Source organism: Patagioenas fasciata, chromosome 1, assembly GCF_037038585.1.
Source record: "Patagioenas fasciata isolate bPatFas1 chromosome 1, bPatFas1.hap1, whole genome shotgun sequence".
NCBI classification, from domain to species: domain Eukaryota; kingdom Metazoa; phylum Chordata; class Aves; order Columbiformes; family Columbidae; genus Patagioenas; species Patagioenas fasciata.
The window spans coordinates 109,596,428-109,622,066 of record NC_092520.1 but is presented as its reverse complement, the minus strand read 5'-3'; the positions used below and the strand labels follow the sequence as shown (position 1 = coordinate 109,622,066).

At 39.3% G+C, this 25,639-nt stretch overlaps 1 protein-coding gene across 3 annotated transcripts; it reads left to right on the top strand.

The window, feature by feature from the left end:
• The first annotated feature begins 612 nt into the window (after nucleotides 1–612).
• On the top strand, nucleotides 613–24,953 carry TXLNG (taxilin gamma). 3 transcript variants are annotated; one of them, XM_065857857.2, is made up of 10 exons: nucleotides 613–767; nucleotides 9,789–10,101; nucleotides 10,803–10,894; nucleotides 14,220–14,390; nucleotides 15,122–15,316; nucleotides 16,539–16,658; nucleotides 17,724–17,798; nucleotides 19,951–20,043; nucleotides 20,581–20,676; nucleotides 21,666–24,953. In XM_065857857.2, the coding sequence occupies exons 1-10, from the start codon at nucleotides 657–659 to the stop codon at nucleotides 21,984–21,986; spliced, it is 1,587 nt and encodes a 528-aa protein (XP_065713929.1). In that variant the 5' UTR covers nucleotides 613–656; the 3' UTR covers nucleotides 21,987–24,953. The 3 variants fall into 3 exon arrangements, with proteins under 3 accessions (XP_065713929.1, XP_071668816.1, XP_071668819.1); XM_071812715.1 differs by lacking the exon at nucleotides 613–767 and adding an exon at nucleotides 848–914; XM_071812718.1 differs by lacking the exon at nucleotides 613–767 and adding an exon at nucleotides 955–1,015.
• Nucleotides 24,954–25,639: the final 686 nt, after the last annotated feature.

Here is a 25,639-nt window from a genome sequence, read left to right as displayed (position 1 = left end):
TGGCAAAGCTTCCTTGTGCAACTCAAGTTTCCCAACAGACGTCCTACTTTTGCTCGAGCAGCAGCAGCTCCGCCGGCCGGCCCGCGGTACCCACCCCACGCCCGGCCTCCCGCCACGGCCCCGTCGCCGGGCTGGCCGCGTCTTCAAAGCCATGACACACGCGGTAATAATAGCTACAAGGAAGGCGGAACAAGGCTCTGGGCAGGGAGGGGACCCAGATCCCTTCGGAGCCCGGCCTCTCATAACGCTACACGCCTGCGGCCGCTCCCGCCGCGCCCCGGCCCCCCAGCCCAGCCGGCGGGACTACACCTCCCGGCAGCCCCCGCGGCAGAGCGGACTACCGTTCCAGGCATGCCCTGCTGAGGTTGGCGCGCAGGGGAGCCGCGCGGTGCGTGCTGGGGGCGAGCGGCCGGGTCGCTGCGCAGAGCACGCTGGGAAGCACAGTCCGCCTCCCTCCGGGGAGCCCCCGGGCGGTTCCTCCACCCCGCCCGCCCCGGCAGGGCCTGGCGGAGCGGCGAGCAGGGCGGGCGCAAATCTTCCACGTGAGGCGGAGCAGTGCGCGGCGATTGGCTGCTGTCAGGGGAGGGGGCGGGCCCGGAGGGAGGGCTTCCGGTGTCCCTGGGTTCGGCAGCTTGTTTGGATGCTGCCGTCACATCATGGCGACGCGCGGAGCGGAGGCAGCGCGCGGAGGAGGTAGCAGCGGCAGCGCGGCGGGACGGCGCCACAGCGGCGGCGAGGCGGCGGCGGCCCCGAGCGGCAGCCCGGAGGTGAGGCGGCGCGCAGTCGGGCCCGGGGGGAGGGCGCTCTCCTTCTCCGCCCCACTGGCTTGTGGTGCCTCGATCCCCGCCTCCCCCGTCCCCATGCGGCCTCCGCGCTCCGCTGCCGGCTAGCCCAGGCACCCAGGGCTGGGGCAGGTAGTGTCCTCGTTGCTTCTCCACGCTATCGGGAGCCTGCGCTGCGCAGGCTGGGCGCAGCTCCGTTTCCCCCGAGACCGGACCCGTCGCTGCAGCCGCGGGTGCGTGTTGGGAGATGTCTCGGCATCGCCCTCGGGCAGCCTTGCTCGCTTGACGGGGCTGGGGGTGGCTCTACCCCCGCTGCCTTCCCGCTCCGGCCACTGTCGGGGAGCTCGGCGGGGGCGGGGCAGTCCTTACCTCGCGCGCGCGGCGGGCCGTTGGGGGCGGCGGCACGTGGCGGGGCCCGGTGGGTGGGGGCGGGGGCCGCCGCACTCGCCGCCGCACTCGCCGCTGCGCTCGCCGCTGCGCGGGCAAGGGTCTGGACGGCCTTGGGGGCTTTTGCCCGCCTCCCCGGGGGCTCTGCTGGGCCGTCGCCCCTGCGCCCGGCCCGGCGGAGGAGCCGCGGCCCGGCAGTGTCAGGCAGTCTCGGCGCCACTGCCGGCACTTGGCACTCGCCAGGGCGAGCGGTGTGGCTGAGGTGAGAGGTGCGCCTGGCAGCGGCGGGGGCTTTGCCTGCCTGCCCTCACTTGCCTGTCCCCTCCCGCCTGGCCACCCTGCCTGGCTCCAGCGCGGTGGGGGAGGCCAGGGGTGACAGGAACGTTCCTTTACCCTTCGAAGTAGGACCTTTTCTCTCTTTATCTGCCGAAACTACACTGAAAGCAACGGTGTCCTGGCATCCTTGGTGACTTTACAGTAACTTCTTTTGTGTGTCTTTCTAGGAAAACCCGAACAGTAAAGACATAGAATATGTAGTAGTTTTCTCCTAAATGTAGTATCACCACTAGAGTGTTTTACATGACAGAACCACCTTGGTTATCTCATGTGCCACTTTGGGATCTTATCTGGTGTCCTTGCATAAATTCAAGTGGCTTTTTTTGTGGTAACTTTTTTTTCTGTCATATAAAAGTTAATAGCATCCCAGAAATAGTAACTCTGTGGTGTTTGTTTAGTTTGGCTTTTGGAGAGAGATTTGGGAGGCTATGGAGCTAGTTTTCCTCCATGAAGAGCTGTCTTTTCTGCTGTGTGTTTTCTGAAGATTTGACTAGGAAGTGGCTTTTAAGTAAGGTCAGTGTTCACTATGAAAGCAGATGATGATGTTTAAAAACTGAAAACCAAAACAAAATGAAAAAAACCAGCATCTCCACATAAATTCCATTTGACTGTGGGTATATGAAATAAATGGTGGCATGTGACAGGGAATATAAAGCAAATTTTCCCTTGAACTTTTTTTGTGAATTAAAAATCCTTCAGCGATCTCTTGCAGATTAGATTTCCCTCCCCCTGCCTAGGTACACAGGAGCTTCTTTATTTTTAGTTTCCTTGTGACCTGTTTGCATTGGGAATTCAGAACTTGTCTACCCTGCTTTTTCCAGAAATGTGCTGTGGATGACTAGAAAACTATTAGCTTTATAGTAAAGAGGAAGTGAAACCTCATTGACGGAAGTGATTCATGCTATATTAAATGTTTTCTTAATTATCACCTGTCTCAGATGCTTGCATTAAAGAAGGGCTAGTGAAATGTGCAGCACTTGCCCTGCATATAAGTGCACTGAAAGTTTCCATTTAAGCTTTGGGTTACTCCAGTGAAATTTTTGCTAGAATTACAGGAAGTAGGGTATTTTTCATTATTTTTTAAGCTAAAACAGGGCAGAGATATTTCTAATCTGTTTTCAGAACACAATGAAGAAAAATGATACAAACCCAACCTCTTTGTTTTGTTTTTTCCTTTGTGGTTATGTTTGAGGTAAATAAACCAGCTATTTTTAAGAGCAGGAGTGTTTTCATGAGGCCACTGAAAGAGAAAGAAGCATGGAAAGGGTAACTGAAAAAAGTAAGGCCCATAAGCAGTAGCCATGTGAGAATATAAGTGAGCTAATATCAAAGACCATATTTTGAGTGTAAGGCCAACAGCAGTGGAATTCTGTTGACTTCTTATAAATATAAAATGCAGGTTTCCAAAGCAGATGTTGCTTAATCTTCCTCCTGCTGTGTTGGGACTTCTAACCTTGTGATGCTTTGAAACTAATGATGTGCCATACAGCAAGTGCCTCACTCCAGTATTTTGAAAGTAGATAAGTGAGTGCACAGAACATAATTTTTAATGTAATGACAGAACAAGGAGGAATGTTTGTTTGAAATTACTTTCTGATCTCATAACTCAGATCTTAGTTCAGTGGGGAAGCCACCTCAGGGGCCATCAGGTTTTTAGAAAGGTATAATTAGACTGCATGATCATTTAGGTCAGTGAGCACAGTATAGAGAAGTACTGCATGGGCAAATAATCTTAATAAACTAGTCTTGTAGTCACAAGCATGTGAGTTATTGTGTCTAAACCAGTGGATGAAGGTGCACCTGCTATAAAATTCAAACTCAAATTTTGTGACAGCCCCAAGTGCTAGTTTTTCTGGAGAAACCATGAATAAAATTACTACCAAGAATGACTTCAAACTGATTTTCAGCACAATGCAGTTAAGTTACATGAAATATCTGTGCTGAGGAAAAGTGTATTATAATACATGCATGTTTTCAAAGTAAGTTTTCTTGTGTTAGCAGGTAAAAGTAAATTGCTGGAATGCAAGAAGCCTGAAATTTGTTATAAACAGTAAACATTTATGGTAAATATGATGTACTTTCTGCCACAGTATTTTTTTTAATGTAATTGATCAGGATAGGGGCGTAAGGCTTATATTCCAGTTGTATGTGTGATAAGTTTGAAAATGTAGTCAGATGAACAATGTTATGCAAATAGTCTTTTCTGGAGCCTGATGCTGAGCTTTTTTGTTTTGGTTTGGTGTGGTGTTTTTTTTTTTTTTTTGTTTTTGTTTGTTTGGTTTTTTTGTGTTTTTTTTTTTTTTTTAATTTAGATTGCCTTGCAGTTGTGAAAATCTGTTTTATGTACATATGTTTGTTCTAAAGCTTCCAGAATATTTTTTTGAAAGTATTAGCAATTCTGAAGGTTAATGTTATGAGACTCTTTTCACAGTGTAGACCACCTGCTACTTTGGGGAACGTAGGAGATGTCTAGATAGATTAATGCTAGTGCTTGCCTTTTTTTTTTTTTTTTTTTTTTTCCTTCTGGATAATTTACTAATGTTTAGGAGAGAAAGAATGTTGTTGTACCTACTAGTTATAGTTTCCTTTAATAAGAGCTACAGAGAGGTGTTTTAGGTAGGGAAGATTCCTTATGTGTGTGCGCAGGAGTATACAGTATAGTTACACATAGTACCAATAATAAACGCAGTATATTTTTGATAACACTGTATGTTACAGACTTTTGTAGCTACTAGAAAAAGAAAATAAGTCTGTTCATGATACATTTTGGCATGTAAGTTCTGTCTAGGTGTCAGTTTTGTCCTTATGTGCAGCACATGTTGCTGAAGCATTAGTGTTTGAAGAAAAGTTGACTTAGGCTCTTGTGATCATAGCCATATTTCATATCTAGGATACCTGTCTTGCACTCTCGTCTTTTAGGTATGAAGTAAGGTAGAGCTTTCCCAATGTGTGCCTTTTTGATCAAGGTACAAGTTGAGAGAACAGGGCAGAAGACAACAAAAACATTGGGGTGAACAGGAGCGATGTTACCAGTGACTTCCCTACAGGCATCTTCAAGTTGTTTGGCTTGTAACTCTGTCTTAAATATCTTGAAGATGATATGTTTATTCAGAAATACCAGCACCTTGTAAGAGCTGGCTTCAGAGCTAGATAGATAGTGTCTTATTTTGTAATGGCAGAGTTTTGAATTGTGATAAATTTTGTCATTTTATGAAGTGGCACGTTATCTGTGCAACATACCCTGTGTTGCTAGGTATCTTTCTAGGTGTGTGTAACAATCTGGTTCTGGTCTGTCACATTATAAGCCAGCTATCACTCAAGCTGGTTAGAAAATTGGAGGTTGGAAGCCAGCTGAGAGAGCATGGTAGCAGCTAGAAAAGGTGATGGTTATTTCAGTAGAAAGTCTGTGGTAGGGTGGTTTTGTTTTGTTTTTATTCAGTCAGTACTGAATCAGCGCTATTATACAATGTGCTGTTGGAAGTTCTCTGCTCTGACTGGAATGTTAAACTGAGAAGTTCACTGGTCTGATGAGCACGCATTTGACAAGATAGAGGTAATAACTGGGGTTGTTCTGACCATTGTCTCATAAGAGGGGGGCAATTTCAGTGATACTAATGTGGTTTAGTACTTAAAATTCTTCATGTGGATGTATGTTATTGCTACACTCCAGCTTGAAGCTTGGTACAGATCAAATCTAAAACTATCTGTAGTTAAAGCGTTTTAAAAATGACTCTAAGAAGGCTGTTCAGACTTCTGGTTATGTTTTTAATATCTGAAGTGGTGGCTCACAACACTAAGGGAGAAACTGTTAATCATAATCAGGAAGTCATCAAACTGTTAGTGTTGTAGCCCCTTTCAGGCAATAACAGACTTCTCTTGTTTAAAATGGAAAACAAACACTTCATAATCCAGGTTAAATACAATAGAATTTTAGTATGTTGTGCCACTAGAGTCAGTTTGGCTGCAACTTATGGACTACAACTTGATAGAATTTAAGGGGTGTTTTTTAAGGTTATTTTTTGTATGGTTGGTCTAGCTACTGGTAGAACCACGTCTTTAAATACGGTATCCTAGCTTGCAGTCACCAATTTTTAATTTTATTTAAGCCAAGAAAATTGTATATTATTACAGGAACTGTCTACTGCCACACTGAGCTTTGGTTTTGCAGGGAGCGTGCTTGCTTGTCACTACACTTGACTTTGTTCCATGTTCACTGGAAAACCAAAAAGAAGGTTGACAAGTTCTCTAGTTTTTTCACTGTTGCTATTATTTTCAAATATGTTTGAGATGTACAAGACACTTGTACAGAAACCTTTTTCTTCAGTTCAGTATTCTGATAGGTAATTTCTGCCTTCCCTGTTACACTTCAGAAAATGAGTCTAAAGTTCTGAAAATCCTTGTAGGTTTTTTGACAAAGGATGGAGAATACTCGGAGTTGAGAAATTACTGTTGTCAGTAAAGAACTGGACTGACACCTAATTTGACTTCTACAAAAAGCTCTGCTGAATTAATGAGGTGGTGGAGTTCACTCTGTGAAACTTCCAGATGCTTTGGAATATGCTTGTGAATTGCCAGCTCTGAACTGACAGGTGTTTCAGTTACTGTGATGGTTTGCTACTAGAGCTGGGCATTTTGCAACTTACTGGTCACTTGTACATCCCTGACAGTAGTTGTTATTTTTACTCTAGAAATGGCTGAATTTTCTCAGATGAAAGCCAGTGAAAAATCTGTGTTGCCTAAATGTGAATGAAGCAGTGCTTCTTGTGAATGTCATCTTGCTGACAGTGTTCAGTACCTCAGTACTCAGTGTTAACTACCTACCTCTGGTGAGGGAAAGGTATCTTTTGTTTAGTCACTTGTGCTCTGGCTGTGATTAGGTTGACTTGTTTGTTTGGGACTTCTCTGGTTTTGTTTGGCTTTTTTCTTTTTATGTGTGTGTGTGCGTGTTGTGTTTCATTTTTTTTTTGTGGTGTGTTGGTGTTTGCTTTTTTTTTTTGTGGTGGTGGTTTTTTTAGTGACTCTGGTGCTTTGGCTTCTTTCCACACATCACACTAGCACTTCTGGTTGGCAGGACTGGCTGTTGCTGTTCAGTGACCTGGGTTGCGGTACTGATCTGGCTATAAACTGTGTTAAAACAAGTTGCAGGAATATTGTTGCTAGCACAACAAAGGCAGGCGTGAAAAAGAGAAATGAAAGGACAGCAAGAGAGCCGTTACAGCTGCTGTTCCGTGTGTAACCACAGCCAGTCAGTCTTTCTCGGCTCCTTCTTGGAGTTCTTGGCAATTTTGTGCTCCGCTTTCCAAAAGAAAATTTTGAGTCTGTTTGTGGATTTCAGAAAGTCTGGAAATACGATGCTAAACCAGAAACTTGAGTTTAGAGCAGATTTACCCTACCTTTTGCCAAGCATCTTAGGCACAAGTGTCTGAATTGGAAATTCACATTCTTTGCCATGGAAAAGCTTGCAAGTTTCAGCTGTTGCCCTGGTAGTGCATTTCTACTCTGGTATAATGTTGTGTCCAGGTACCTCTAATCTTTCTTGCCTTGTCAATGTAATGTTACACAGTACCTTCAGCTTCTGTTTGAATTGTGTTTTTTAGAGAAGATTGTTTGTTAAGCTGACCCTAAGCTTGGAGGGGTAAGCCTTTCCCATGCCAATAGAAGCCTTATGGTTTAAGGCAATCTAAAGAAAAAAATATGCATTTTACATCTCTAAAAAGTCACCTGTTAAATGACATTGGCATTGGTTATTTGTTACAGCAATTCTATTACTGCATTACCTTTGCAAGCATTTATCAAGTATGTTGTCTGACGTGATTGGGAATGATAAAACTGCAGTTTGTTTATATTTGTCCATAAAGCAGGTGCATCATTTCCACACTCGTAAAGAGCAGCACAAAGGGAATCTTCCTTGATAAGTTAAAAGTTACTCCTTAATGTCTATACAGATATTTGCAGTTAAAAAGCTTACTGTCTTTTGTGAAAGATATTATGTGAATTCCATCTTGTCAAGAATGAATCAGCCCTGAGAATAAGGTGTAAAGCAAGGGAGTTGCTTTAAGTATAGAGAACAACTAAGCTGTTATGTATTTTTTACAATATTAATGCTTATTTGTTTAATGATTTTAAATAACTTTTCCAAGCATGCTGAACAAATTGGGAGTTGAAATAAATCTCACAATATATTATTAGTGTTGGCTGCATTCCTTTGGTGTTGGCTAATTCCTTTTGAAGAGGAAAACAGTACATCTGTGCAGAATATAAAACCCGGCGCAAACTCACAGCTTTAAGAATTAGCACATTTTTAATACATAAGATAATCTGAAATTAATTTGTGCTTAAACAGTATAGCTCTGCCTGTAAACAAGCCTGTTTTTTTAATAATTCATTGTGGCTTAATTACTTACAGTTAACTGAAAATGATGAGAAAGATGAGTTTGGCAATAAAACAAGTTCAGCTCTGCTTATCATACTTTTAACTATGTATGGATGTTGTGTAGTAGGATTGCAAGTAGACAGCAAAAAAATACACTATTACCTTCAAGTATTGTCCTAAGTACCGGTCTCTGTAGTGTAACAAAACAAACAAAAAGACACCCAACCAATCACCCTTGAAATCCTCTTCAGCCTTAAATGTTTTTATGAATTGAAAATGTTGTTCTGGTGATTGATAAAGGAGTCTGGTAGCTGCGTAGTAAACTATGGAGTGTTATCATTAGGTCTTCTGTTCTAAAATATGGATATATCACTGCAGTGTTAAAACAACTGGTGATGTTTAATCATTTAACCAAAAAGTTAAACATTTGGGGATTTAAGAAATGTTTCAGGAAAATTCTGTTTAATTGAGCAGAAACAATGTATGGTTAAAAGTCATAGTGTCATGGTTTAACCCTAGCTGATAACTAAGCCACACTCATCCACTCGCTTACTCTTCCTGGTGGGATGGGGGAGAGATTCAGAAGAGTAACAGTGACAAAACTTGTGGGTTGAGATAAAGACAGTTTAATAGGTAAAGCAAAAGCTGCACATACAAGCGAAGCAAAATGAGGGATTCATTCACTCTTTCCCACGGGCAGGCAGATTTTCAGTCACCTCCAGGAAAGCCAGGCTCCATCACATGTAATGGTTACTTGGGTAGACAAAACCATCACTTTGAATGTCCCCTCCTTCCTTCTTCCCTCAGTGTAGTATATACTGAGCATGATGTCATATGGCATGAAACATGTGTTTTGCCATTTGGGGTGAGCTGTCCCAGCTGTGTCCCCTCCCAACTTCTTGTGCACCTGGCATGGAGTGAGAAGCTGAAATGTCCTTGACTACTATTCCAGGCACTGGTGCCAACCAAAACATGGGTTATCAACATTATTCTCAATGTAAATCCCAAACACAGGACTATACAAACTACTAGGAAGAAAATAACTCTTATCTCAGCCAAAATCAGGACACATAGGTTGTAGGATTCCAAATCTGAAGCCAGTTAATATTCACTTTTTAAATTACTTCATAGATGTCAATTTTAACATTTCAAAATGAATGCGCTCCTGGTCCTGTTTATCATTCTTGTTATAACAACAGATCTTCTCCAGTCATGAGCTGACAATTGTATGTGGCATTCTGATTGAAGTAGTTAAAACTTTTACCCTATCTATGTTATCAAAACAGTGTATTTTTGGATTTCTTTAGGCTTCCTAGAGGTTTATTTTCCCCTTCTTTCTTGCAGTATGCCTCTTGAATTATTTTAAAACTGGTATCTTCAGTTTTCTGAAACCCATATGAAATTAAGTTGGTTTTAATAATGGTGTCCTCCTGTCTCAATTTCTGTACCATATTTTTCAAATAACAGTACACAAAGATAGGTCAACTCTTGCTGAGTTTTAGATTTAGTATACTTTCTGTTGATTTTTGAGATATATCTTTAGGAGCTATGAGGGAGAAATGTTTTCATTTGAGATTGTGTGCTTTAACAGCTGAGATGATAGCCAATTAGTTTTTGAGCTTTAAGAACAAATTTTATTTCTAGAGTATAAATGTTTTTGCAATGACAACGTATCAAAGTTTTTTCATAAGAGTAATTAATACTTCAGGCTGTTGTGTGCTGTTTTTTTCATCAGCTTTTAGGCTCATTCTGTGTACAGTTATTGATGTACTTATCTTAACTACAATGAGTATCATCTTGTATAAGGTGGAAGTTTACTCTTATTTATCCAGCAAAGGAAAGGTGCAAGTTTTTATTTTAAATACAGTTGCTTGGCTATTTACTTCCACATCTTCCTTTCCCTTCTGAAGTTGGTTGGTGGTGCAATGGAAGAAACTGGATCTCCAGAGACAGGAATGAATAACCAGGACCAGCTGGTGAACAGCAAGTGCAATGAATTGTCCGATACAGCGTCGCAGCACGCACAGTCCAACTGCTTTGGCCTGGAAAACACAAGCCCATTGGAAGAAGCTGAATATATCACAAAGAACAGAAAGCACCCGGGGTCCACGTGCTGCTCCCAGGAGTCTCGTGAGGAGACTCCTGGGAGAGAAGAAGCCCGTACTGATCCACCTGATGGCCAACAAGATCCAGAGATTGAAAAACACAAAGAGAAAACTTTGGGTATGCTTTCTTTGGCATTTGCATTTTAAAATGGCTTTAATATTTTTGTAGTATAGCTGTGCATTTGCTCTGTCTTTGTCTCAGGTTTACTCTGTAACCAAAACTTGTCATCTTTAACAGGATGTTCGGAGAAAATGTGCACTTCTGCTTAGGAAAAGACAGTTGTTAATGCATATATAAGAGTCCTTCAGCTAGTAATGCTATTTTTATGGGAGCTCTAATAACAATTTGGTAATTACTAATCAACTTTTGAAATTTTTCATTATTGGATTAACTTTTAAATTTGGGATTGTGATGTTCAATGCTACCAGAGCACTGCTGATATTTAAATTCTAAAGGCTTATTAAAAACACTTGTGTGAATATCCTTTATTAGCAAAACTTAACCTTTTAAATTTCACTTTTTCATATTTTTGGTTTTATCTGTGCTATAAACCGAATTTTTTTGTGGTTGTAAGGTAAAAGTAACTTTTACTATCCAAGTTGTGTAATGGCTCATAGGCAAGACAGATTTATTCTTACTGTGATGAATTCCCTTTTGTCATCTGCTAGGATTATGCAGTTATCAAACCAGAGAACAACTTAACTCACACTAATTTCTGATGGTGCTATATTTTACTTCTAGAGGCAGGCTGCCTTTCTGTGTTTGTTTTTTCTTTTTTTTTTTTTTCTTAACATGGTTGTCTTTCATGTAATTCATAGGAAAAGAAGTGCTATTATTAATGCAAGCCTTGAACACACTTTCTACTCCAGAGGAAAAGCTGGCAGCTTTGTGCAAGAAGTATGCTGATCTGGTAAGTAATGTGTAAAGATAGCAGGAGTTATTCATGTGTTAATATTGACTCTGGAATGCAAGAACTTCTAATACAGGACAGTTAATGATTTTGAATATTCTGCAGTGTTGGTAGGGGAAAAAAAGCCCTCAGGCTTATTATGAGTATTGCTTCAGCCAAACTTGCATGTAGTCGTGTCACTTCTACATGACTGCCTAAATTCAAAGGAAAAATAGGCTATGATAACTTTTTGTTAACTTGATGTTGGAGGATAACATCAGGATCAACAGAAAAGCTAAGAGTTTCTTTTGGGAGTAATTATTTTCTTAGTTTTTGTCTGTTGATAATGCTTTTGTGCTAGCATTTTATAATTTATACCCCTAGGATAAAGGGAAAGAACATACTGTGCTATAGAGATTTGAAAAAAAAAGTTCAGTTATGCTTAACTCTTTAGCGACTTTGGGGGGGGCACGAAAAGTTGGAAGGAACTAGATTTAATTTTGCTTTATGCTTTCTGATCGTGCAAAGGAACAGATTAAAAAGTATGCATTTCTTCAGTAACAAACAAAAAAGGCAAAACGTTAGCAGTAATTGATTGTTAGGTGCATTCCCACACCAAATAGGATAAATTAAAATTTATCTAAATTAATTGATTGCAAAATTGGAAAGGGAAAAAAGGCTCATAAGTTCACTTTGCAGAGTGTGCTTGGAGACAAAAATGCTTGACTTGTTCATCTTGAGGCAGGGACAGGCAAGAATGGAAAGCCTGGAAATACTGTGTATGTTTTCCCACCATATTTGTAGTTATAAAATGAATGCAAAACTGAAGAGATAACTGAACAGCTTGAAAAAAGTGTAATATTTTCCTTCTGTGGATGTCAAGTGTATTATATATGAAAATGTTTCTGAAAATGGCGTCATGGTTGTACAACAAGGCATGCTACTTCTGAAATAAATTTACTTATTCTTTGATATTAATAATGTCTCCAGAGCTTTGAGGATAAGCTAGCAAGTAGTGTTTTTAGTCACAGAAGCAATACTAATTACTTAAGAACAGACTTAGATTAGTTCTGTTTAGGAAATCCTGAGTCCTCCTTGGAGGTCTGTTTATGTTTTTGCTTTGTTTTCCTTGTTCTCTCTCACATGCACACTCTTGCTAACATGAGTGAATTTCCCACAAAACCAGCAGCTTCTCTAAGAAGTTACTTTCATTTAAATGAGGAACAATACTTCCATAGTGCAGCTCAAGGATGGAGAGTCCACCTAAAAATAAGCATTCATATTGTGAGAGAAAAATGCAGTAAATGAGTTAGTTCTGAGCAGTGGCTTGTGCATGTGATACCTTTTTGTTTGAGTGGACGTCTCCCATGTCAGATCACAGTGGTGATGATGGCTGACATGAGGAGCTAGATTAGGGTGAATTCCTCACTTCTGTCGAAAAAAAACAGTGGGCACCATCTTCACTTTGGGTTCCCTTGTTGAAGAAGAGATCTCAAACCAGTTAGGCAACTGCCAGACCAAACAAATGGCAATTTCCTTCAAGAAGCTTGGCAATCAGGAGAGACCTGTTTGCAGGTTTGTTCCCCTCCCAGGAGAGGATCCATAGTCTGTAGGCAGAGTAAGCATTCACAGTCCACAGATAGTCACCATCCTAGAGAAGTTGCTTTCCCCGTGATGCTTGGAACTGCTGGGAAGTTGGGTGGGAGCTTGTCTGGGTGTAATAGTAGCTCCGTCTCAGGTGAATGAGTCTTAGAGGTACTCTGTTCCCCTTAGAAAGTTTAGGTTGGATCTGGTTGTGTTTCTTTTAAGATGCATTCTTTTCTTTGTGACAGTGGTGGTGAACCACTGGCATAGGCGTCAGATTTAATGCCAGCAGAGGTTTGAGCTGTTAATGACAGTGCACCTACAATGCTTTTTTTCTTTTTTTAAAGATTCATCATCTTTAAAGCTCACTGTCAGGTTTTTCAGTCGTGTCTCATGAAAAGGACTGTACAATGAAGGTAGGAATGCCTCTCTCCTGGCAAAAGATCTTCCACAATTTTTATTTTTTCTAATTTGGAATCTATCAGGAGATCAGTTTGTGATGCAGGAAGGTTTGCATCCTTGGTGATATGTCTCACACTGGCATACTTTTAGGGGCCTGAAGTTCTGTAGGTATGCAAACAGCACAGCCACTTGAAGTGTTTTTTCTGGCCACCCAAGAAACGGTCTTTTTATGTCTGAGTATCAAAATATTCTCTTAACATACCTTTTCTCAAAACTAGATTAAAGATACATTTAATTTATTGTTGTCATGGAGGTCCTTAATTTTCTTTTTTTCTTTTGTGCATCAGCATTATTTTGAGCTCTTTCAGAAAACCAGTATTGTATTCTCTTATGTCATGGTGATGTTCCTTTTTGCCAGCCTTCTTTTCCTGTGGTGTCCCGAGGCTGAGGCACTATCTAATAAGGAACAGTGTTATGCTTAACATTGTTACCTGCTTTACAATAGAACAGATTCTAAATAATACGGTTTCTCAGGGAGCCCAAAAATTGTGTGTAATGGAGCTTACTCTCAACTAGATATTAATGGAAGAAAATTCTATTCACTGGGTGTTCATAGAACAGATTTTGAAGTCAGCACTGTATACAAAGTTTAATACTGTCTTCTACCATCTAAACAGCCTAAAGGAAATGGAATGAACTTTTTGCTTCAAATGCTTGAGACTACAGATCACTTAAGTCATCAAAGTCTGAGCTGTGCAGCTTTAATAGTATTTGACTTGATTTGTCAGGCCTGCTAGTTTTATCTGTTCCTTTCTGAAATACTGTAGCATTTTAGAAACTTCTATCAATTACTGCTTCATTTGGTAGGAACTCCTGCTGACAAGAGCAAACTCTGTACAGTTCTGTAGGTTTTTCTTTTTGATAGTAAAAACAAGACCTGTTGGATAAACAGCTGTGTGAACCTTATAGATAAGAGAGTGGAAAAAGTTGTGACTTGTTGAAAAGCTGGTCTCAGCTGGCCTTTAATTTTATCTGCTGCATCCTCCTTTCTCAGGCCTAGTCCTACGCATTAGCTGAATGCAAGCTGATAGGCCATGGTCAGAAGGTCCATGGTCCCTGTTCCTCAAAGGCAAAAGTTTATTAAGTTAGAATTTGTATATTTTCATCTTCGGTCCTTAACACATTTAGAATTGTCTGTAGGATGATGGGAGCTTCTCTTAAGATCAACTTGGGGGTCTGAATGAAATTATTTCAGTTCCTTACTTTCATCTGAAATGTTTAAAAGTTTGAATGTGCTCATCTAGATGCATAAAAATAGTTTCACCTATGTTTATTTAGTAAATATACTCTCTAATGTTAGTTGGAGGAGAGCCGGAATGTTCAAAAGCAGATGAAGATACTGCAGAAGAAGCAAGCACAAGTTGTGAAGGAGAAAGTCCACTTACAGAGTGAGCATAGCAAGGCCATCTTGGCACGTAGCAAACTGGAATCTCTCTGTCGGGAGCTACAGCGTCATAACAAGACTTTGAAGGTTAGTTTATTTACATAAATTACAGTGCCAGTGGTGGTAGAAATATTTCTTAGTGATTACTGCTCAAAATAAGGGCTGCTGCTTTTTACTTGCTACTTTACCTGTTACCTGTACCTACAGAAGATAAGAGGCATGTGGCATAAGTGTGCCTGATTTTAAGGTGAAGAATATGGGGAAAGTTCAGCTTACCATTTTTGTTTTTCCCCTCAAACTGGTTCGTATTACTTGAAGTATGTGGTCTTGCCATATTAATTTCTGGGAGCAACGCTTATGCCTGCTGGAAAAAATAGCACAAGTGAAATAACAGCATGAAATGGCAGGATATCAAAAAAGGCTTAATTCTGTCAGAGTATAATGGATGGGAGTGAAATGGAAGGGAGCCAAGAAGTTCTTTTGTGTGAGGAGGTTTCATTATAATATCAATGCTGTTTTTAACAGCTGGGTAATTCTTAATTTTGCAAAGGTATTAATGTAGCATCTTAGAATACCAGGCTCTGAGTAATGTTGGTAGTGGTAAGAACAAGATTCTCAAAAGTTTTGGAATTCCTAGATTCGTTGTTTCGTGTACTTCATATGGATAGTCACCATATAGCCTGGTACAATTGTGGCTTTTGTTAACTCTGGCACCATAGAACTTGAAACTGTACAGGAGTAAATTATTGCCATTGTTTCTCATTCAGATATGAAAAAGGTGCATGATTTGGCTTTAACATGTTAATCTCTCATAAAAGGAAGAAAACATGCAGCAAGCTCGTGAAGAAGAAGAAAGACGGAAAGAAGCAACTGCACACTTCCAGATTACACTGAATGAAATTCAGACTCAACTGGAACAGCATGATATACATAATGCCAAGCTCCGCCAGGAAAATATTGAACTGGGGGAAAAACTGAAGAAACTCATTGAGCAGTATGCATTGCGTGAAGAGGTGCTTGCATTATGCTTTTAATGGGATTCTGTTAGTTCCTTAACTGTAAGGATCAGATAATTATTTAAGGGGAAGAAGAAACCCTAGTACTTTACAGCAACTGTATCTACATATTTTAAATTATTCTTTCTACTTCACTACTTCAAAAGATTAAGTAGTCATTTGGCCCTCTATCTGCTTTTCCTGTCTGCGTATCTAAATTCAAGATGCATTGAAAAAAATCTTTCATAGTAAAAACTGCTGAGTAGAAATAAGTTGTCCAGAGATTGTGGAACCTCTGTCTTTAAAGGTATTTGGAATTCATCTAGGCAAGGTTAGAGCACCCTGATCAGACTTGTTTGGGTGGGTTTCCAGAGGTTATTTTCAACATAAATAGGTATTGGTATTTGAAGTTCTTCTAAAGTATAATTTCACATTATAATGGGAGGGGATATTAGTTATTTGCCATCTTATTGGTTTTGGTTCATTAAGGTTAGGAGTTTTTGGGAAGGTCCTTTGCATATGCAGCTCCTTCTTGTTGGCATAGAATCAAAATAAGCTATGTTTTAAGAATATATTTGGACTGATGTCATGGAAATGACTGTAATATAGGGCTAACTGAGCTAGCTTTAATTGGCACCAGTATGTGAGCCTAGCCAGTCTGAGCTACACTAGTGGAAAATGGCCAGTTCTCCTTGTCAAAGAGAGAACTAAGCTTCAAGGAGTTCTACAGCTAAGATTAGTTTGTGAGTTCTTAGTTGGCACAGGAGGTTTGGAATATAACTTCTCAAGTGGTGTTTTTTTGTGTGCGTGTTTTAAATGTGGATCAGTTAGAAAGCTCTCTGTAGACTCGTTCCCTACCTTTTGTGATAGTGAAATATTTGCATCTACAATGAGATAATCAGAAGTAACAAAGTAAAATAAGGATTAGAGGTAGGTACACCAACTTTAGAAGAAAGGATGCAGACTACTTGTTACAGAATTTTTGAAATGTGTGGTGTGAAGTAACTGACCGTACTGTACCAGTGTAATAAAATATGCATCTGGCTTCCATGAAAGACAAAAGTGTAGCTATAATGTATGGAGATAGAGGGAGAAAAAAGGCATGTAAAATGGTCTTTTCCTGCTTTTTCTTTTGCATGAAACTTCTAAACAACATGCATCTCCCCATATGTGCACACTTACCTTAATTGACCATTGAACTGTTTATATTTGACAAATATAATTTTCTTCTTTCCTTTAGCATATTGATAAAGTGTTCAAACATAAAGAGTTGCAGCAGCAACTTGTGGATGCCAAACTTCAGCAAACTACTCAACTTATTAAAGAAGCAGAGGAAAAACATCAGCGAGAAAGAGAGTTTGTAAGTGAATTCTTTGTATGTTACGAGAAATGACAAAACCCACCAAACAAGATTTTTCATTATTTAAAGTAAAATAAATAAATAATAAAGCAAATAACAGCAAATTGAGGGGACTGTCTTCTGAAAGGTAGGATAGATATCAAGAGCGAGATTGAGATTTGTGTATGATGCCTGCAATATTAATGTCCATATTTACAGGCAAGTGATGATGTTGTTTGCTGGATATTATTTAGATTTTTCCTTAGACTGGGAGATGTCTTGAACTGAAACAGGTACTTTATTGCAGTCAGGAGTTGTAACTTCTGCCTTTATGCTATAAGAAATAACAAATGCAAAATAGAGAATATGCTTTTCTGAACTGTCTGTCCCCAGAACTATGCCTGATGTTTTATTTTTATGTTGGTAATCAGGAATTTACTGCAATCTTCCAAGAAGTTTGCTTCCAATTAAAAAATAATACTTAAATGAAGATTTTTTTTTTAATGCTCCTAAATGAAGATTTTTTTTTTTTAATGCTCCTTACATATTTGTAACTTCTAGGCAAAAGCCTTACTTTTCCTTTGTAATCTTAAAATGATCATCCAGTATTGGATTGTTCTATATTTTTAGAACGTAATTTTGAAATCAGAAGCTGATGAAAATCTCTTTGAAGATGAACCTACAAAGTGGTGTCAAGCTGAAGCAAAATTGGTTTGAACTAGTCTGTAAAGTGACTGGAGAAATGGAGGTGGAAAATAAATTAGAGAGGTTACAAAACAGTCATGGATTACATACAGTTTGTTCATGAACTACTCGTATAAATTTAGCAGTTCAGACTTGCTACAGAAATAGAAACATTGACTCACGCTACCAATCAGAAAAATGTCTCAGTAAAAAATCCTGCATGCCAGAACATGCTTTAAATTGTATATATGAAAGTGTAGTATAGTAATGAACCCATGTGAGCAAACATGGTTGAAGGGCCCTTAAGTGTTGTTAACCTTTGTTCATTTTGCTTCATAGATTAAGTTAAGCCATTGTTAGCAATACTTGCTTCATTATGTGGCTTTTTGCATTGTTTTTTAGCTGCTAAAAGAAGCTACTGAGTCCAGACACAAATGTGAACAGATGAAGCAACAGGAAGCTCAGCTGAAGCAACAGGTACATTTTTTTTTTTTGTATGACACGGTCTTTAGTAACAGCTGTTCCAAAAAGAAAATACCCAGAGGTTTGTGATTGTAGCGAATGTAATACAACATATGAAAGAACGTTATAATTTACTAGATACAACACACTTGTGTAAAGTACTTGGTATTTTTTGAGTAAGTCTTAAATTTAATTTCCAATGGTAACTCTTCAATTGGTAGCTCTTGAATAGTGAAGTATAAGTTGTAAAGGCTTGCCATTTTGTACTTGCTGTTGAATATATCTGGAGGGTACTGCTACTGGAAGATGCTAAACACTGAATTGCTGGAGTTAATATCCTTTAGTAGTGTTGATATCACAGAGACTAGAATATATGAAGGCTCAAGAATCTATTGTGGCGGCTACTTTACCATTCCTTGGCTTCTCTGAAGCTGTTCTCTTTTCCAAAGGTACTTTATTATGTCTGTTCAGGACCAGAGAGGCTCTTTTGACTATGAAGAGTTAGGTGGGGATTTTTGTCCACGCAGGTTTTAGAATTTGTTCCTTCCTGGTTTCTATCTTGTCCTGTCATGGAGGATTGGGAGCAAATAATGTCATGTTTATCCCTGTAGTTACTCAAATTTAGTAACCTGAGTGTCTGTCCACAAAAAACTGCTGTCTTCAGATGGTTTCCTTGCTGTAAATGCTACAGCAAAATACCCTGTAAGAGTGGAGAGATGGTCTCCAGTTTTTGTACTGTGGTTCTGCATCACCTGCAGTCATTGGCCACACAAGAGCTCAGCATGAGGCAAAGGGAGATGGCAGGTTGAGCTGACGTCATAGCATCTGAGAAGCAGTAGCTATTCCTGTTATTGCTTCAGTTTTCTGAGGTTTTGTATTCAGTCTCCTTGAAAGCTCTGTTTCATGCCCTTTTTCGTGCTTACCGTACCTAATTCTCTTCCAGGCTTTCTAATGGTTATATTAAAAGTGTATGTGTGTATTTAAATGTAATCATACACACATATCTCCATTGGACTTGAACTCAATAATATCCAAATTGTCCCAAATAGTTTTTTGCCACACTTAGTCTTTTATGATTTTTTTCACGTTGATTACCCTTTATTTAAAATCCCACTGCCTTTTTCTAATGCTTTTTAGTAGTAACAATGTGTATGGTTTGTGGTTTCCTGGGACTGACAGCTTTTTGTAGAACGAGATGAGCTGGAAAGTTCAGTCACAATAATGGCAAAGAGTCACGATGTACTGTTGACAAGCTAGGTAATTTCTGTTACGAAATTTCCTCTACTGTTAGAGTAAAATACAGTATTTTGTGCTCTGTGTTATATTGTCCTGCAACCCTCAATGTAAGAATGGAGAAATCTGATTACTCTTCAGTTGGAGTAAGAAGAGACTAGTAAATGGTCATGTATTCTTAGAACATCAAATCACACACTGATAGTATGAGTCATTTTAATAAGAGACATAAGCTATTTTTCTTAAACTATGTTAATTAAAGAAGGAACAGCAAAATATGTTATGATTTCTTTTGTGGTGCAGGGCAAGAACATTTTATGTAGTCAAATGTCAATGCTCTTCACTTTTTTAAAATGGAATGCTTTTTGCTGTTAAATGAATTCCATGTCAATATTGACTTTCCATGATTTTTCTTCACTGGGCAGATTTCATAAATTGTGAATCTGTATTTTGATTTCCGGAATGGATCATGTTTATTTTGTCTCAGACGTGGTTATTAGCTTTGGCTGGTTAAGGTGGAAAGGTCATTTTTAAAGTTTAATTTCACTAACCATATGCCAGATTTCCTGTATATGTATATATGCCCACAGTTTTTTTGGTTTTTTTTTTTTCTTTTTTTGTTTTTGTTTTTTTTGGTTTTTTTTAATGAGATAGTGATGAACTGTTATGTTTTCCAACATTTTATTAAACATAATATCCTTTTTACTTTAAGATATATTGCTATTCTATAAACATAGAACTCTCCTTTATTAATATAATTTGAATAGCATGCTTTCAGTCAGGTTTTGCATGCTCCTCAAAAAGAAATTGTAGGGTAATATAAAAAAATAAAGTTCCTCTTCTGCTATTTTGAGTTTAATTTTGCCTCCTACCTTAATATTTTTGTATTTGTGTACAGCTCTTCAAATGAATGTTCCTTCCTCTTTTCCCACAGCTGTCTCTTTACATGGATAAGTTTGAAGAATTCCAGACCACCATGGCAAAAAGTAATGAACTCTTTACAACCTTCAGGCAAGAAATGGAGAAGGTATCTTATAAGATTACTTAGTTTCATAAAAAGTAATATAAAAATGCATGCTGTTAGTGGGATGCATTTTAGATTTTGTAGCAGTATTTCCCTTCTGAAAATATATGGCGTATTTTGACATTTAATTTGGATCATAAAGTAGGGCATAAGAATTTGTCATATTATGGAAGAGAAATGTAATTTTTCTAGTTTTTGGCATTTGCATAATATCTACAACCCCATTTTAGTGTTTTATCAAGGGCATACAGTACTTCTGAGTCTTTTTGGCTGTGTTCATGTTTTAAAACTTATTTCCCTGGAGCTCTTTATTAATTGTACTTGAAGGTTGTTAGTCTGCTGCTTTTAAGAATCAATCTTTTATTTGAATGCAGGAGTCTGTATTTGTGGGGTTGATTTTTGTGCAGAAGGATTTTTCTGTAAAGTAACTTGTTCAAACTGGGCTTGGGAGGTAACACTAAGAATTTGAATCTCTCATGTAAACCTACCTACATTGCAACACAAGCCACAAAATTAAGTCTTTTATTTATTTTTTTGTAGATGACAAAGAAGATTAAGAAACTGGAAAAGGAAACCATAGTGTGGCGTACGAAGTGGGAAAACAACAACAAAGCTCTTCTGCAAATGGCTGAAGAGGTAATTATCTTTTAAGCACCAGAACCGCTGAAGTAGAGTCTGTGTCCTGGAGAACTTTGTACAGCTTTTCAGTTTTAGAGAACTAGAAATAATACACAGTAGCCCCTTCTTGGATTGCCTGCCTTATGTTTTCTCTTGTGTAAATGGTACTGTTTTCCGTAGACACAGAAAATAAAAAGTTGCTATATAAATCTAAACTCCCGAGACAACAAAATTTCAGCCTCATCTTTCCTTGCTTACTGTTTAATTGGTGGGATAATGTGTATGAAATCATACCAGCTGAATGAACTTGCTGTATTTTAATATGCTGAGCAAAGGTCAATCAGCGCAGCAGGCCGACACGAAGGAAATAACCTGTGCGTAAGGGATCAGTTATTTTCCCACACTGCTGCTCCTTTTGAGGTCGTGAGGTGCCATTACTTAAGGAAGAGAAGAGCTCAAACAGTTTTCACACAGGCCCTAGGCACACAGTCCTGCCTACGCTGTCTAATGTTCAAGTATATTACGTATGTTCTTGCTAAACCCTGCTAGGTCATATAGGTTCTCCTGTAGTGCTGCTTATCTTCCTCTGTCCTTTGAAGGAGTTGGTTGGGAGAGCTGAGAGTATGGTACCATCTGACCTGGATTCTGCTGCTGTATTGTAGATTTCCCACTTGTAAGCCCTTCTGCTCCCTCTAGTTCCCATTATTTGGTTATGATTGACTGCCTTATCGGACTTCATATTGGGATCCTCACCAATACGCAGCCCTCAGTTACAATGAGTGTTATGCAGTTACACAGTTCTCATTGCTTGTTTCTAAAGCTGTTAGTTGCCACTCCAGCTTAGACAAAGCATCTGAAAGTGTAATGGTCAAGGATGCTAGAATTTGACCTACTGGATTAATTAAGGCTTAATATCTAGGATTAAATACTGGTGATTCTTTTCATTAATTTAAAAAAGAAAAAATCAGCTGGATCACAGAGCTTTTTTTTTTTCTTTTGTCCTTCAGAAAACAGTAAGAGATAAAGAATACAAGGGCTTTCAAATAAAACTGGAGCGTTTGGAGAAGCTATGCAGGGCCCTTCAGACAGAAAGGAACGAGCTGAACGAGAAGGTGGAAGTCCTGAAGGAGCAGGTTTCTCTCAGAGAAGCAGACATGGATCTTGCAGAGCAGGTGTTGCAGTCCTGCACGCTCAATTCCCACGAGGAGCTGGGAACTCCCACTGACACGGAACCAGGGATCCAACCCGATGTGGAATCACTTGTGGCAAATAGTTCTGAAAAGACTGTCTTGACAAGTCCTGTTCCTGGCACTGAATCTGTAGACTAAAACAAAGTGTAAACACTGTATCGAGAGATATATTTTGTGTATAACTTTCTCTGTTGGTGGTAACTATTTGGTTTTGTGGTGAAAATTTTCTTACTTTTTCTACCATATCTGTATTTTCTTAGAACTACTGGACTTACGTGGTACAGGAAGCTGCATAGCAGCTTTAAATAGCTTAAACTATAAATTTTCCACAACTGTGTTGCACATCTGCCTCATTTTTTAAAAGAAAATATTTTTCCATAAAAGGATGCATGTGCATTTCCTCCCCACAACACAAATCACTGTCATGGAAGACCGTGTACAGATACAACATTGTTTTGGGGAAAACAGTGACAGCATGTCACTTTTTTGGTTTAAAGAACAGCATTCTAGTTTTGCTCATTGATTTGCCACTCAGTATACTAAAGATTACCAATTCTTCCCATAAATTTACCTACATAAGGATTTCTAATGGCCAGTAAAAAATGTCAGCTTTCCCCTCTAGTACGTTTTCGTATATACGAATGACCAAGGTCCGGAATATAATGAAAGATAAATTTAAAGGGTTTTATGTACTTCATGGTATGAAAAAAAAAAACAGATTTGAAATACTTTAATTTGCGGCTGGTGAAACAGGGTGTACAACTTTTTGCAGACTTCTCAGGGTTATGTTGTGAAGGTTAGTTTGGCCTCTTTGCCCTGCCTGTGAACATGTTAAATACAAATGCGTGAGAAGATGTACAGCAATGTTGCAGAGTGGAATTTTGCAGTTGTGTAGCCTATTGCACAAGTGTTGGTCACATTCTTCCCTCTGAGCTGCTGTGTGTCAGTCATGTGGGTACCCTGACCAGAGAAATCTGTCACTGTCTAGATGAATCTCTGGATTATCCGAAGGGCTGGAAAATAGACATTTCCTGCCAGAAGTGTGGAAGACACAAGTCTGTGGCATATAGGCTTTCTCTAATAGCCTTTTATGCAATGTGTTTAAGTGTTAGTTAAGTGTATACTGGTTAATTGAACGTGTAGATTCAAATGCTCTTCCTGAAGTACAACGTGGAGTTTCTTGCACACTCAGCCTCAAAGCTGTACCAGTTGGCAGCGTGCCTTCCCAGTTAGGTTGTCTGGTAAAGATGGTACTTACATACTACAAGCAAAGCTCCCTTGTTGACCTTAAACCATATAGTCTTTTCCTAGAAAATTTGATATTTGTATTTTGACTTCTTGAGAGAAACTAGGACCAATGTTTATTTTTTTGGCAAGACAATGTGTGAAATAACTTCAGGCCACCCTTAACTTTAGTTACCATGTACTTATTTTCTAGTTTTGGTTGCTGTAGTTTTAAGAAATACGAGCATGTGTAGCTTTTTCTGGTACTTAAAGTTCTTTGCACTTACTTGGGAGGGGGTTTCTAAATCAAGCACATCTCTCCATGAGCTTCCCACCCTCGTTGCCCTTGACAGTTTAGTGGCGAAATTACTTGAATGTTCAGGCTGCACTGAGCTCCTGATATCCTTTTCCTTTAGTGATGTACATTGAAATAATGTAGCTGTCTCTGAAAGAGAGTAAGGTTATGTGAGGCCTGATAAATGTGTGTTAGCTCATACCACTGAGAGGAACTGTGCAAAACTGACATTTCTTAAATGGTGGAGCAAATGGGAAGCTGGCCATCTTTCTCCTAGATGTGTGTGGGTTTTGTGTTTGTGGTCCAAGCACAATGCAGGAATGAAAAGAAGGTAGCAATGAGCAGTCAGGTTAGACTCAGAGCTTTGAAATGTTAATCATGCTAACCATATAGCATAAAATTACTGGAAAGGAGTATTTCAGACTTGCTTTTCAAATTACTTGCTTTATAGAATCAAACTGCTTAAAAAAAAAATGGTTGTTGCAAGAACTGGTTTTCAGCTAACACTACGCATGAAGTAATTTTCCTGAGGAAAAGTGAAAAACTTTGTATCTGATGCATTATACCCTTGGCAAGGTAGGACATGCAGTTTTCTATTTTTACAATTTATTATTTGGACATTTGTATCTTTAACAATTCTTTCTATAGTGCTTATTCTATGCGGAGGCGAGAGAGAATTTTTGGACCCTGATGAAGAATATTTTAAAGGGCTTTTAGAGACATATGTATAAACCAGCAATACAAATATATTTGTTACTGACTTTACATGTAGATTGCGCAGAACATCCCAAGTGAAAGGCTTTTAAAGGGGGGATATATTTCCTTTTTCCTGCCCTTAACACACTGATGTCATATCAACTTCTTTGGCCAAGGTGAGCTGGACTTTGCTTCCTGAAACCAGTCAATACAGTTTCATGCATAGCTTAAAGAGTTATGTTTAAAAAAAAAAAAAGGAAAAAAAAGACAAATTTCTATAAGGGATAAGCTCAGCACTCTAACTGATCTGCCGTACAGCGGGCTATTGCACTGCCAGTCTGCAGCCAAATTGGCTCCAGTAGGGTTTTTACGTAAACTTGTATTAATGCCTTTCTCCCACTAACATAAACTATTTAACCTGGGCCGTGAACTGATGTAGCCTGAAATGAGTATGTCTGGTTGCCAGAACTCTGGGGCCTGATTGACAGTTTCACCATGATAAAGCTGCAAAAGGCTAAATTATATGTGATGCAAGACCCAAATATTTGTATGTGTACGCAAGCAAGTTAGGGCTGTATCTCTAATATTTTGTCCTTCTTTTCATTACACCTGGTTATGTTACAGTTCAATTCTCAGGTGTTGCAGAAAATCTACCTCTTTGGACTGTAGATGGAAATAACTGTGAAAAAAGTGATGCAGAAATCTAGTTTGTGCTAAACACACTGCTTTATTTTTACAACCCATGTCTGCTTTCATGAGGAAAAATGATAAATGAACAGGCAGTCTTGTTTTGCTTTTCAAAAACATTTTGTAGAGATTTTTCACTAATGTGAATCTGAAATTTTATCTACTCGATTCTGTATAGATTAAGTAAATAAGTATGCTTAATATATTGGACTCCGAGTTTTTCTTTAACATCATATTCATGTCTTCTGACTGGATCTACTGAGCTCATTGTTTCTGTTGGAAAACTCGAGAATGGCTATTAAAAGATGTGAAGTTTGAGTTCAAGCCTACTGTTGAAGTGCAGGGTGCTGTGACAGGGTCACATCCATGAGCCGTGTGTGACACGCAGTGGCCAGGACAAGCCAGCGGGGCAGCATGTGGGTGAAGTGCTGCTGCACCAGCACCGGTCTGCTGAGGCGGAGGGCAGGGTGGGCAGAGCAAGGGCTCTGCCTGAGCCTGTGGCCGCCTCCTGGGAGTTCTGCCTCTGCCTTTCATCTCCAAATATTTATCTGCTGTAGTTCACTTGGGTGCAGTGTGACAAATACAGGGGTTTATGTTTAAAATGAGGTTGTCTAGTAACTTCATCAAGTGCTCCCTATTCTGTCATACAATGTGGGGTCATTTCTTACAAAGGTACAGTTTTCCTAATAATGTTAAGTGTTCTGTTTGCCTCTTTTGGCATATTCATTAACATTTGGCAACTTCCCTAATCTTGCAAGAACTGGTTTTGAGTTCAGTTTTCCTTTATGTATACTTTTTTCTAGGTAGCACATAGAAGTGTTTTACAACAATATACTATGATCTGCCCAGTGACTCTTTGAAGGTAGAATTAATTTTTTTCATTTCAATA

What these genes read in the sequence shown, in the direction of transcription:
- TXLNG (XM_065857857.2), top strand. Translation starts at nt 657, where the DNA reads ATGGCGACGCGCGGAGCGGAGGCAGCGCGCGGAGGAGGTAGCAGCGGC. An exon ending in ATCAGCGAGAAAGAGAGTTT is followed by an intron (nt 16,659 to 17,723) that starts GTAAGTGAATTC and finishes ATTGTTTTTTAG; the next exon opens with CTGCTAAAAGAAGCTACTGA. An exon ending in TCAGGCAAGAAATGGAGAAG is followed by an intron (nt 20,044 to 20,580) that starts GTATCTTATAAG and finishes ATTTTTTTGTAG; the next exon opens with ATGACAAAGAAGATTAAGAA.